General features: G+C 39.7%; 1 protein-coding gene across 1 annotated transcript in view; it reads left to right on the plus strand.

The window, feature by feature from the left end:
- ANKMY1 (ankyrin repeat and MYND domain containing 1) overlaps positions 1-13,420 on the plus strand; it is a 139,101-nt gene that overhangs the window by 93,585 nt on the left and 32,096 nt on the right. Inside the window, exon 15 of the mRNA XM_069089165.1 lies at positions 590-656. Coding sequence (XP_068945266.1) covers positions 590-656 — 67 coding nt within the window. The remainder of the gene's footprint in view (positions 1-589; positions 657-13,420) is intronic.

The raw sequence follows: 13,420 nt of genomic DNA on the forward strand, positions 1-13,420 counted from the left end.
TTGCTCAGGGTTATACAAGTAAGGAGTGTTGGGGCCACATTTGAACTCAGGCCTTCTTTTTATTTTATTTTTTTTAAAGCAAATGAAAGTGATGTAGGAACAAGTTATCCATTAAACTTTTTTTTAAAACAGTTACTAAAGGTTTAGGAGCTGTTTTAGTAGAAACTATGAACATCTGAGTGATGTACATAGAAACATTTTTTTCAGCTGATATAATTAAGTGATCAATTAGAGTTGACCACTCCCCAAAAAGCATTACCTTGAGAATATTGTCATTTGTACTTCTCTGATGGCTAATCCAGGTCTTTCCCTCTCTCTTTCCCTCTCTCCTTTCTCCCTTTCTTCTTCTCCCTCCCTCCCCTTCCCCCTCTTTCATTTTCCTTTTTCTTCTCCTCTCCCCTTCTCCCTCTCCATTTCTCTCTCCCCTCCCTCTCTCTTCCTCCTTCTCCTCTTTTCTCCCTCTCTCTCCTTTACTCCCTCTCCCTCCCTTCATCTTTCTACCTTCCTTCTCTTTTCTTTTTCCTCCTTCTCCTCCTCCTCTTCCTCCTCCTTCCCCTCTACTTTTCCTTCTTCCTTTCTCTCTCCACAGCGGAATTATCCTCTAGGGCCAAGAGGAAGGGTATCTTGTCTGCTAAATTATCAGATGGAGAATCAAGGTAAGAATTCTGAACTATTTCCTTAAATGATCACTGTCCCTTAGGGTACATCTTCCTTTTTTTTTTTTTTCTTTTCCAATTTATTTATTTATTTTTAGTTTTCGACATTCATTTCCACAAGATTTTGAGTTACAGATTTTTTCTCCCCATCTTTTCCCTACCCCACCCCAAAATAGCAAGCCTACTGAATACCCCTTCCCCCAATCTGTTCTCTCTTATATCCTCCCTCACCCCCCCCACCAACTTTCTAGTAGGGCAAGATGGAATTCTATACCCCAGTGCCTGTATATCTTATTTCCCAGTTGCATGTAAAAAGAAATTAAAAAAAAATATTTGTTCTTAAAACTTTGAGTTCCAGATTTTTTCCCCTCCTTCCCTCCTCACCCACCCCCACTGGTAAGATAAGCAATTCAATATAGGTTGTACATGTGTAGTTACACAAAACATTTCCATAGTAGTTACATTGTGAAAGACTAACTATAATTCCCTCCACCCTATCCCCCCCTCACTTATTCTATTTTCTCCTTTGACCCTGTCCCTTTTCAAAAGTGTTTTCTTCTAACTACCCTCTCCCCCAATCTGCCCTCCCTTCTATCATCCCCCCTTTTATCCCCTTCCCCCCTACTTTCCTGTAGGGCAAAATATCCAATTGAGTGTGTATGTTGTTCCCTCCTTAGGAGAAATCCAATGAGAGTTAGGTTGACCCATTCCCTTTCACCTTCCCATTGTAACAGTTTTCTCTTGCCTCTTTTATATGAGATAATTTACCCTTATCTATCTCTCCCTTTCTCCTTCTTCCAGTATATTCCTCTCTCACCTCTTTATTTTTTTTTAGATATCATCTCTTCATATTCAACTCATCCTGTGCTCTCTATGTATACATGTACATATGCACATACATATATATTTATATACACATACACCCTTCTATACATACATATATGTATGTATACATATATATTCCCTTCAACTATCCTCATACTGAGAAAAGTCTTATGAGTTACAATTATCATTTTTCCATGTAGGAATATAAATAGTTCAACTTTAATAAGTTCCTTATGATTTCTTTTTCCTGTTTGCCTTCTCATGCTTCTCGTATTTGAAAGTCAAATTTTTTCTTCAGCTCAGGTTTTTTCATCAAGAATGCTTGAAAGCCCTCTGTTTCATTGAATGACCATATCTTTCCCTGAAGCATTGTATTCAGTTTTGCTGGGTAGGTGATTCTTTGTTTTAATCTTAGCTCCTTTGACCTCCGGAATATCATATTCCAAGCCTTTCAATCCCTTAGTGTAGAAGCTGCTAGGTCTTGTATTATCCTGATTATGTTTCCACAATACTCAAATTGTTTCTTCTTGGCTGCTTATAAGATTTTCTCCTTGACCTTGGAATTCTGGAATTTGGCTATAATATTTCTAAGAGTTTTCTTTTTGGGATCTTTTTCAAGAGGTGATCAATGAATTCTTTCAATTTCTATTTTGCCCTCTGGTTCTAGAATATCAGGGCAATTTTCCTTGAGAATTTCTTGAAGTATGATGTCTAGGCTCTTTTTTTGATCGTGGCTTTCAGGTAGTCCAGTAATTTTTAAATGATCTCTTCTGGACCTATTTTCCAGGTCAGTGGTTTTTCCAATAAGATATTTCACATTGCCATCTATTTTTTCATTTGTTTGGATCTGTTTTATAGTATCTTGATTTCTCATAAAGTCATCAGCTTCCATTTGCTCCAATCTAATTTTGAAGGAATTATTCTCTTCAGTGAGTTTTTGAAATTCCTTTTCCATCTGGCAAATTTGGCTTTTTAAGGCATTCTTCTCCTCATTGACTTTTTGGGCCTTTTTTGCCATTTGGGTTAGTCTATTTTTTAAGATGTTATTTTCTTCAGTATTTTTTGGGTCTCCTTTAGTAGGCTATTGACTTGCTTTTCATGATTTTCTTGCATTATTCTCATTTCTCTTCCCAATTTTTCCTCCACTTCTCTTACTTGATTTTCAGAATCCTTCTTGAGCTCCTCCATGACCTGTAACCAATTCACATTTTTCTTGGAGGCTTTTGATGCAGGTGTTCTAACTTTGTTGTCTTCCTCCTGCTCCATGCCTTGATCCTTTTTGTCCCCAAAAAAGTATTCTATGGTCTGATTGTGCTTCCTCTGCTTGCTCATATTGCCAGCCAGTTACCTGTCTTTTGAGCTCTTTGGCATGGTAGAACTCTGCTTCCAGATTGCAGAGAGCTTTGTCCCAAATCGCTGGGGTTTTTGCAGCTGCTGGAGCTATTAGGAGAGCATCCTCTCTGCAACCCCTACATGCTCTGGCACCTGGCCACACACCCCAGGACCACCACACAAGGCTGCAATCCAGATCCAAGCAGGTTAAAGCAAGAGTTATGACCCTCTGAATGGTCTCTTGGTCCCCCTATGATCTAAAGGCCAGGAGTTCTGGAGGTAGCCACATGGCAGCGGCGTGTCTCCACCACCTCTTGCCTGGGGGGGCTGGGGCCAGAACCCACTCTTCTCCACCCAGTTTCAACAGAGTTCCCCACTGACCTTTTACTTAGTCTTTGTCATTTATGGGTTGAGAAGTCTGGAAACTGACACAGCTGCTGGTGATTCACTCTCCTGAAGTCTGCTCTGGCAGCTGCTGGTTGGGGCTGCTCTGGGACCAGAACCACGTGGCTCACTTGGGATTGTGCTTGGCTCCTAACCCTGTGCAATAGACCCTTTCTGTTGGCCTGCCGGGCTGACTTCAGCAGGAGATTAGTTTCTCTCTGTCACTTTGTGGGTTCTGTAGCCCTAAAGTTTGTTTTGAGTCATTTTTTTACATGTATCAGAGGAGGTGGGAGCTGGAGCCGTGTGGAGGTCCTGTTTGTACTCTGCCATCTTGGCTCCACCTCAGGGCAGGTCTTCTTAACTTCTTTGTGGCACCTTCAACTTTGGCAGTTTGGTAAAGTCAATAGACCAATCTCTCAGGATAATGTTTATAAATGAATATATATATATATATATACATATATATATATATTTATACACATACATATGATTACTACAGAAATAACTGATTTTGAAAATTAGTTATCAAAATATGTTTTAGAAAAGTTCACAAACCCCAGTTTAAGAACTTTTTTCCTTAGGAGAATAATCACAAATCTAACAACTAGTTTTAGTTCAACTTGTATTTTTGCTGTAAGCCTTAATATACAATGATGGTGGTCAGAAGAGGTGATACAAGGACACTCTTAAGATCTCAACTTTGAAATTGATTGTGTGACATGGGAGACACTGGTACAGAATTAGGGGAGGCAGCCTTGCCTATCGTCTGTTTGAGTGGGGAAATGTTCTAGGTTCCTCACGGCACACACAAGGGGCATTTTTCATCACTATCTCAATGTATTAGAGGAAGGCCTGGCTATCTCCATTGAATTACAAAAGTGTAAACTAAGTGTGAACAAGTCCTTAATTTGGAAAGCTGAAGTGTTTTTGAACCGTTGGAAGAAATCACATGGTAACACATGGAACAGTGTCAGAAATGATTGAAGGATGAGACATATCCCTGGGCCTGTATCCCAGGGATTTGAACAAGAAAGAAGTGCAACATTGAGAGGGTCTTGAGAAGGCGGGTTTTTTGAACCTGTATCGTAGAATAGCAAGGGGGTAGAAGTGAATCCATGTCTCATTCTCCTCCCCTCCTCCCCCAACAGACCAGAGAATGGTCTTGTCAATGACGAAAGGCTTGGAAAATTTGGGCTTCATTTAGTGTTGGTATTGGCGTCCTTGGTGTAATACTGTTGCTTAGTTGATAATATCTTTTGTATTGAAAACTAAGAGACAAGAACAGACTAGATACAAGAATGAAAGGTGGTTTTAGGAATCTGCTATGCCCAGCAGAGAGCTGTATACCCAGAGGAGTTTCATGAGTCCCCCACAAAGAGAGCTTCTTCACATGCCAGTCAATCAGCATGTATTTAGCCCCTAATATGTGCCAGGCACTGTGCTAATCCTTGTGCTCTCTTAAGTTTGAATTTACTCTTCCCAGGGACCTTGTGTGTGAGAGTGTCCTAGACTCTCACAGGAGAGGGGAGGGGTGAGGTTTTTGTTTTTTTCTTTGCTTTTTGGAGGGGGGAAGGCGGGGCAATTGGGGTTAAGTGACTTGCCCAAGGTCACATGGCTAGTAAGTGTTAAATGTCTGAGGCTGGATTTTAACTCAGGTCCTCCTGACTCTGGGGCTGGTGCTTTACTCACTGCACCATCTAGCCGCCCTGGGTTTTTTTTTAACAAACTATTTTTGTTATGCCACCTTAGTAAAATATTTCTTCCTAAAAGCTAATTAACTCTGGCTGGCTAATGGATAATCATATGAGAACACACTAGATGGGGGCTTGTAAGCAATAATACTAGAAAATCTCCATCTGCTCAGGGTTATCCCTATAAACCTGAGACGAGAAAATTGTCATTGCCTTCTGGTGAGCTAACATGTCATGAATGGGGAAAGGAGTCGTGGAGATGGTGCTACACGTGTAATGCAGAATCTTTGGTTTAGGTAAATACTTTCTATTGTGTCAAGGAAAAAAACCCCTTTCTATTGTTATTCTGTGTGTGTTTAAAAAAAAACCCAACAAATTTATTTGCATTTTATCAAAGACTTAATCTTTTGATACAATCATATGGTCTTAATTGTTTTATTATGTGATTATATATATTTCCCCATAATCTTGAAACATCTTTGGATTCTTGACATAAATCCAATTTGATTATAATAAATACTCTATGGATTACATTTGTCAGCATGTTATTGGATCTTTTTTTGGCTTTGCTATTCACTAGTAATATTAGTCTGTACTTCTTTTTTTGACTTACCCTGCACTTATTTGCAGATCAGAAGAATATTTGTCTCTTAGAATTAAGTGCAGTGCTTCCTTTCTCTGCTTTTTGAAGGCAGTCTATGTAGCATGGGGATTTCATATTATTCACACCCAAATCCATCTACTTTTGGGATCTTTTTAAGCACAGGGGCATTTTTTTTTTTACCTTGAAATGGCTTTATTTAGGTTTCCTGTTACTTTGTCAATGTGTCTATTCTGTAATAATTTCTTTTACATTTAGTTTTGTTTGCATGTGTTTGTGGGAAATATTCTCAAAAAAATTTCTTTACTCCCCATTTATTGTGATTTCGCCCCTTTTATATTTAGCAGTTTGGTTTTCTTCTATTTTTGCTTAAGCAAGGTTTATTATTCTTTAGGTTTATTAATTGTATTGTCTTAAAAAAAGACCTTTTTCATTTGCATTTGGTTCTGCTAATTTTTCCTTTGATTCTCATCTCTCATGCTTATTTTGGGTACATCAGTAAGTTGACTTTTGAATTTTTAAAACTGAAAGCTCGGTTCATTAATTTTTCTATTCCAACATATATATTATATATATATATATATTCATAGAAATAAATTTGCTTCGTAGAAGTTTCTTTGCCACCGTGATTAAGGCATGGGAGATCAGTGTTTGGCTTTGGCTTACTGGTGCTGTTGTATAGGTCAAAATCCAGACAAGAGGTTTGAATGAACTCGGAATGCTGTATCCAAATCTGCCAATAAAGGGCTCTACTGGACGGATATATGGGCTAGCAACCTTTCAGTAGACTGCAGCACCACTCTTGGTCATTAGAGGGTGCTCAAAGCCTGAACAAATCTAGGCTGCTTTTCATTCTGAATGGCAATCCTCACTTTTGCTCATTCTTTCCCACTAAAGTGGAGTTTAATCCCTTGCTCCCAGAGTCCTAATTCAGAAGATGAAATATTAATATTAAGATAAAATTACTGCAGGGATCTAGCTCTGGCCCCCACATCTCAGAATAGTTTAACTGCTCATTTCTTTCCCCTCTGTACCCATCAATTTAGATGGGCAACCAGTCATTCACTACAGCTTTGAAGTATGTAGAATGAACATTTTAAAGCAATGGACACATTCTCTTCCACCTGTGTGGAGAGAGTCATTGCTAACTAACTCCTTTCATGCCCCATTTCCTTCCTGGATTGTCCCACAGAGAAAGCTCACAAAGAAGGGAGGAAGTCAGCCTTCTCTCTGAAACAATGAGTAAAACACGAACTACTCTTATCTCTGACTCAATAATTTCATAACTGGCAAGTTTAGTGTTGGTTTGCCGAGCTCGGCAGCCTCTGGGTAACACTGGCCTATGTGGTCCCTGGTTGGCGCACGCTGCTTCCTTGTGGCTGTTGCTCCTCTCTGTTCCCAAGTCCCAATAAGAGGAAGAAGAGAAGGTTGCAGCATACAGCCCCCAACCCTTTTATCCTGTCTTCTTTGCAAGTTAGGCCAACTCTGGTCATAGTACCTGGAACCTGTTCTCCTTTCTGGTCAAAGCGATGCTCCCCTTATGAATTTCCCTGGGAACAGGAGAAATTAAAAAGGCAGAGAAAGCAAAATATCCCCAGGTTATGCCTGGACCGCACACATTTTTTTATGTGTAATGTTATTGCCATTTACTTTAATATCCTTTCCCCCCATTGAATTTGGTCTTTCACCTGTCCCCTTCTACTCTTGGAAAATAATTTTTTGGTCTCCATTTAAACCGGTATGTTCTGATCGTATTTCCTTCATTGGTTACTCTTATAATTGTGCTATGGCTTGTTAAAATAGCGCTTCAAATTTCTGCTTATGCATTTGTTTATAAGCTCTTCTTACTCAAGATGGTGATTGATATTTTTGTGAATGTCTTACGAGCGTCTGAATGAAAAGTAGTTGTTTCTTTCCATCTATCAAATCTAGTTTTTCATTATTTTTGTAATTTCTTCCTTTATAAATCTTCATATTTGATTTCCTATCTTTAAAAAGTTTAATATTGAAATCACCCCCTATTTTTTTTTCTATCTAGTGCCTTTTGAAATTAAGTTAACTTTTCCTTTGCAAATTTATTTTCTATGCTGTTAGGTACATACTGTCGTTTAGTCATTTCAGTCGTGTCTGACTCTTCGTGACTCCATTTGGGGTTTTCTTGGCAAAGGTACTGGAGTGGTTTGCCATTATCTTCTCCAGTCCATTTGACAGATGAGGAAACTGAGGCAAGCAGGGTGAAGTAACTTGCCTACAGTAGCACAGCCAATGTTTGAAGCCAAATTTGAACTCGGGTCTTCCTGACTCTAGGCCTGGCACTCAATCTACTGTGTCACCTGCCTGCCCCAGGTGCACATAGGCACACATGCACATGCAATCCATACATATGCACATATACACAAGTACATATTTATGTGTATATGTATATATATATTTAATATTTGCATTTGCTGTCAAGGCTTTCTATAGTCATGATGTCATTGTCATGTTAATCTCTCCTAATACTTCCTGACTTGAATTCAGCTTTGTCTGAAATCATGACTTTAATTCTTGTTTTGGGGGGAGATGAATAATGCATTTCCTCTCCCCCACATCCTTCCCAGTCTCTTATTTTAAACCTGTATCTTTCTGCTTAAAAGTTATCTCCTTTGTAGACAACATATTTTTGTATCTTGTCTTTATTTTTAAAAAATCTTCTTAAGGAAACATTGAGGCTCAGTGTGACCAACTAAGGTTGCTTAGTGTCTGTTTACGTTTAAATTATTTATTTTTTAACCTAAGTGGTTCTAACAGCCTTAGCTGTTGTCTCTATGTTGACATTCCAGTTCTTTGCCAGTTTGCTCCCCAGAGGAGCTGCTTGAGCCCCAGTGCCATGTCACAATGGAGTTGGCTCCATATAGGAGCAGGCAGGAACATGCCCCACTGTATACAGTCTCTTGTGCCGGGCGCAGGAACGATAAAACAATGAACAATGCATAATAAAGCAGCTGCCCATGGTGAAAGGCAGAGTGCTGGGTGTGGAGGAACCGTGGAAAGATCAGTGCATTGGGAGTTAGAGCCTTCCCGTGAGACTCCCTGTCTGTAACCTGTGAGCAAATCCCTTTTCTCCTCTGGCCTCCGTTGTTCATCTGGGTGAGCTCCTGGAGATCAGGGACAGATTTTTTTAAAAACTTTTTTTGTATCGTTAATGCTTAGCACGGGGCCCGATGCATGCTAGGTGATTAATCCATGCTTCTTAATGGACTAAGAGAGCATTGGACTAGGTGAGCTCCAGGTTCCCTTCTGGCTCTGATCCCATGACTGGTGCTCCTCTGTTCATGTCCTGTTTTTGTCAGGGACTCCCAAATGCAGTTAGCTCATCAACTGGGGATCCCTCATTTAGACAAGGGCAGACCAAGACATGGAAAGCAACCGTTCAGTGGGAAAATGACTGGTTTTGGAGTGAGGGCATCTGGGTTCAGAGCAGCCCCTGTAGGGCTGCCTAGGCTATGGGAGAAGCTGTGCACAGCACACAGAATTCAGAGGCAGCTGGGTGACATGGTGGGTAGAACATAAAGACTCAGTCAGGAAGATCCAGATTTGAGCCCTCCCTCAGACATTTAGATGCCATGTGACTCTGGGCACATCCTCTCACAAGCCTCTCAGCCTTAGTTGCCTCATCTGTCAGATGACAGCACCTACCTCATGGAGTCGTTGTGAAGCTCAAATGAGTTAAACATTTATAGTGCTTTATAAACCTTTAAAACATTATGTGAGTGCTGAGTATTATTAAGTTATAGGATCATAGATCTGGAGCTGTAAGAAACATTAGAGTCCATCAGGCCCACCCCCTCATCTTATAGATGAGAACACTGAGACCTAGAGAGCTGACAAATGACTCGCCCAAGGTCACATAGCTAGCAAATAGCAAGAGATGGGGTTCATGCCCTCACCTCCTCACTGTGATTGCCTCTGATGCTTTATCAAGTGTAATTGGGGGATTAGACAAGATGATCTCTGGGGCCCCTCCCAGCACTAGATCTGTGATCCCCACAATCTCTCTGTCCCTTCCTTGTCTCTGCCATTAAGCCTTTCAGTTCAGCTTCCTGGTGGTGGAGAAATCTGCCACACTCCATCCAACCTTTCCAATCCATAGTCACACTCGTCCCAAACCTCCTCTTCCCTTCCCCACCCTGTAGTCAGAGAGGGGATGGAAGCTGTTCCGTATGGAATCTACCTCTCACATCTGTGCTCAAGTCCCTTGGGACCCTTGAGAATCATAACAACCTTAACAGAGTTTTATTTGTTCTGACGAACATTGATAATAAATCCTTCTCACGTTTCTGTCCCCTGGCCCCTTGAGACAGTTTCAATATAGAACACCCCTCCTGACTTTTTTTTGCCATCTGTACTGCTAATGAATCTGGGAATGATCTGTTGGCCAAGACTGATGAGGATTTTACTCATCTTCTAGAATAATCCCAAGGATTTTGATGTTCAGAAATGAGGAATTATGTACTTTATTTTACTTGGAGATAGTATTATGAAGTTTATAAAAGATATTCTTGCAGTCTTTGCCTCTCCCAGATTGAAAACTATTTCTCTCTTCCAAGTTAATATAGCCTTTTGTAGAAACAGAAAAGAGAGTTTGTTTTTGGTCTGAAATATTTAAATGACTTTTCTTCATTGCATATTTCTCTATGGTATACACACAGGTATACCATTTATTTTTCATTGTAGGTGATTTGTTGATTAAGTTGAGAAGAATTTATTGTGTATCCTTAGAAGTACAATATGGCTATAAATAGGAATTCTGTTTCCCAGACAGATATCTAATTTTGCTCATAAGTCTAGCTAGTCTGTGGTTTCCTGGGTATATTTTTACAAAAATGATGCCTGTATAGAAATGAGGCAGCCCGCTGCATTTGAGGGCAGCTTCTCATTGTTGGAGAGTTTTTCCTAAATCTGACTTGTTGTAACTTCCTGGTTCTGCCCACTCAGGTCAGATGTTGTTCATTTGTTTGTCATGTCTCACAATTTATGACCCCATTTGGGGTTTTCTTGACAGAGATGCTGGAGTGGTTTACCATTTCCTTCTCCAGTTTATTTTACAGTTGGGGAAATTGAGGCAAACAGGGTGAAGTGACTTGCCTAGGGTCACATGGCGAGGAAATGTCTGAGGCCAGATTTGAACTCAGGAAGATGAGACTTCCTGACTTGAGATCCAGTGTTCTGTGTGCTTTGGCGTCACCTTGCTGCTCTGGAACGATATTTGCCTCATCCAAAAAGAAAGCCATCTTTCAACTTTAGCAAGTTTATATAGGATGGGGATTATTTGTTTTATATAATTAGGAATCTGCTATATTTTGGTTTTCACATGGTAGCTCATTAATTATCTTTAATTTCTCCTTCTGAGATGAATTGATTTCTTGATTTGTCAGTTTGGACATCTTATGCTTTCGTAAATTCTCAACTGGACAGCCAGGTGGCACAGTGGTTAGAATGCCAGCCCTGGAGTCAGGAGAACCTGAGTTAAATTCAGTCTCAAGATGCTTACTAGGGAGGTGACCTTGGGCAAGTCACTTTATCCTGCTTTCCTCAGTTTCCTCATCTGTCAAATGAGCTAGAGAAGGAGATGGCAAACTGCTTCAGTAACTTTGCCAAGAAAACCCCAAATGGGGTCACAGAGGGTCAGATTAACAAGAAAAATTTCTAACCATTCCTCTATATTCTCAGTCTTGTTGGTCTATAGCTGTGTGATTTTTCTCTGAATTTGCTGGGATGTCCCACCCCCTTCTCAGTTTTCATTTTATTTATTTCAATTTCTTCTTGTCTTATTAAAATTAATTTTGTTAATGATAGTGATTGTTATAATTATTAATGATAATGATCAGTGTTAATGATAGTAATGCTTTGTTAATCTGATAAAGACTTTTACTTAAATATCTGTTAGGCTTATTCAGTTGTTCATTTTCTATTTTACTAATTTTTCATTCCGATTTCTTGTTTTTGGTGTATTACTTTGTTCCTTTTTAATGTCTTTAATTGCAAACAACTCATTAATTTCCTCTTTTTATCTCTTTTTAACATAAATGTTCAGGTACATAAATTTGCCTCTGAGTATTGCTTTGGCTGAATTCCCTTAAATATTGATAATAATCTATTTACAATGCTGGAGTCTTTAACAACATTTCTTATTGTTTCTAGAAAGTACTCTTTGATCCATTTCCTTAAAAAGTATTTTTTAGTCTCTATTTAAATATATTTTCTACTAATTAATATTGAATTGCATTGTGGTTTGTAGTTTTTGTTTGTTTGGACCTGGGATTTCATCAGCACAGAGAACTCCTTTTACCAACCCAGGCAGGTCACTATCGTGCTATTGAAGTCTTGCAAACTTGCTTGGGACCACTGAGAGCTTAGGTGACTTGTTTCATAGTTGGTGTGTGTGAGAAGCCAAGACTTGAACATTCAGACTCTGAGCCCAGCCTTCCAGGCATTGTGCAATGCTGCCCTGGGGTCTATAAATAATGCTGAAAATTTCTTCATTCCTGAACTTATTTATAACTTCATCTTTTAGTTTTTGTCAGTGTTCCATGTGTACTAAAAACAAACTGCAGAAAACCCACACCTAACCCATACTCTCTACTCTTCCCATTGAATTACCTGCTTCTGTCTGTCAAACCCAACTCCGTTAGTTTCTTCATCTCTAGCTTATTACTTGTTTATCTTTTTGTTTGATTTTTCATGTTCTATTATTGAGTCATTGAAATCTCCCAGTATTATTGGTTTTCTATCCAATTCCTTTGGCAGTTCAATTACATTTTCCTTTATAAATCTGGTGGTTATGCCGTTTGGCATGTCGATATTTGATACAGCTCTTTGCTTATTTTTAATGGCACATTTAAGCCTTATATGATTCCATTTTTCTTCACATTTTCTCGTTCAAATTGATCTCTGTTGGCAGAGCCTTACTAGAATTCTAGATTTTCTAATATCAGCTGAAGCCTTACAAACTTCAGATCATTCTTTAAAGTTAATAGGTAATGGATCTGAAGCATGGGATGCTGGCTAGAGGGCTGATGTCAGAGAATCAAGACCTTGATTCCTACTGTGGACATATTCTGGCTGTGTAGGAATGACTGTGCAGTGGATAGAGCCTCGGGACTAAAATCAGGAAGACTCATCTTCCCGAGTTCAAATCTGGTCTCAGACACTTCCTAGCTGTGTGACCCTGGGCAAGTCACTTCACATTATTTGTCTCAGTTTCCTCATCTGTAAAATGAGCTGGAGAAGGAAATGGAAAAAAAAAACCCACTCAAATATCCCTGTCAAGAAAACCCCAAATGGGGTCTTAGAGAGTCTTAGACACCACCAGAAAAAGACTCAACAACAACAACAAAGGTCACTTAGCTTTTTGGTGCCCAAGGCAACTCTCTGAGACTGGAAAATATGGAACAGGAGCCCACTTGCATCGAGAGAGGGGCTTCCTGTCTGGGGTCTCCTGGATTCACTAAGGTAAAAAAAAAAGAGCAAGAGATATAATTGTTTGTTCCTTTCAGCATCAGGCATGTTTCCTTTAGGACTGTAATCCTTTCAAAAATGCTTTTTATTTTTATAGGGCAATTCAACTAATTTATGCACTGTGGCCTCTGGGCTTCCATGAGGAATTCTGGGATCACATGGACCTGCATTTATACTGGGGGGAAGAGGAAAAGGAGTGGGCTTTCGGCAGCTAGGTGGTGCCATAGTTTGAAGAGCGCTGAGCCTGGGAGTCAGAAAGATTCATCTTCCTGAGTTCAAATCTGGTCTCAGACACTTACTAGCTGTGTGACCCTGGGCAAGTCACTTCACCCTGTTTGCCTCAGTTTCCTCATCTGTAAAATGAGTTGGAGAAGGAAATGGCAACCCCTCCCAGTATCTGCCAAGAAACTCCCAAATGGAGTTGCAAAGAG

This window comes from Petaurus breviceps, unplaced genomic scaffold (assembly GCF_028583685.1).
Source record: "Petaurus breviceps papuanus isolate PSGF00001 unplaced genomic scaffold, PetGlider_PUasm1.0 186, whole genome shotgun sequence".
Lineage (NCBI taxonomy): Eukaryota > Metazoa > Chordata > Mammalia > Diprotodontia > Petauridae > Petaurus > Petaurus breviceps.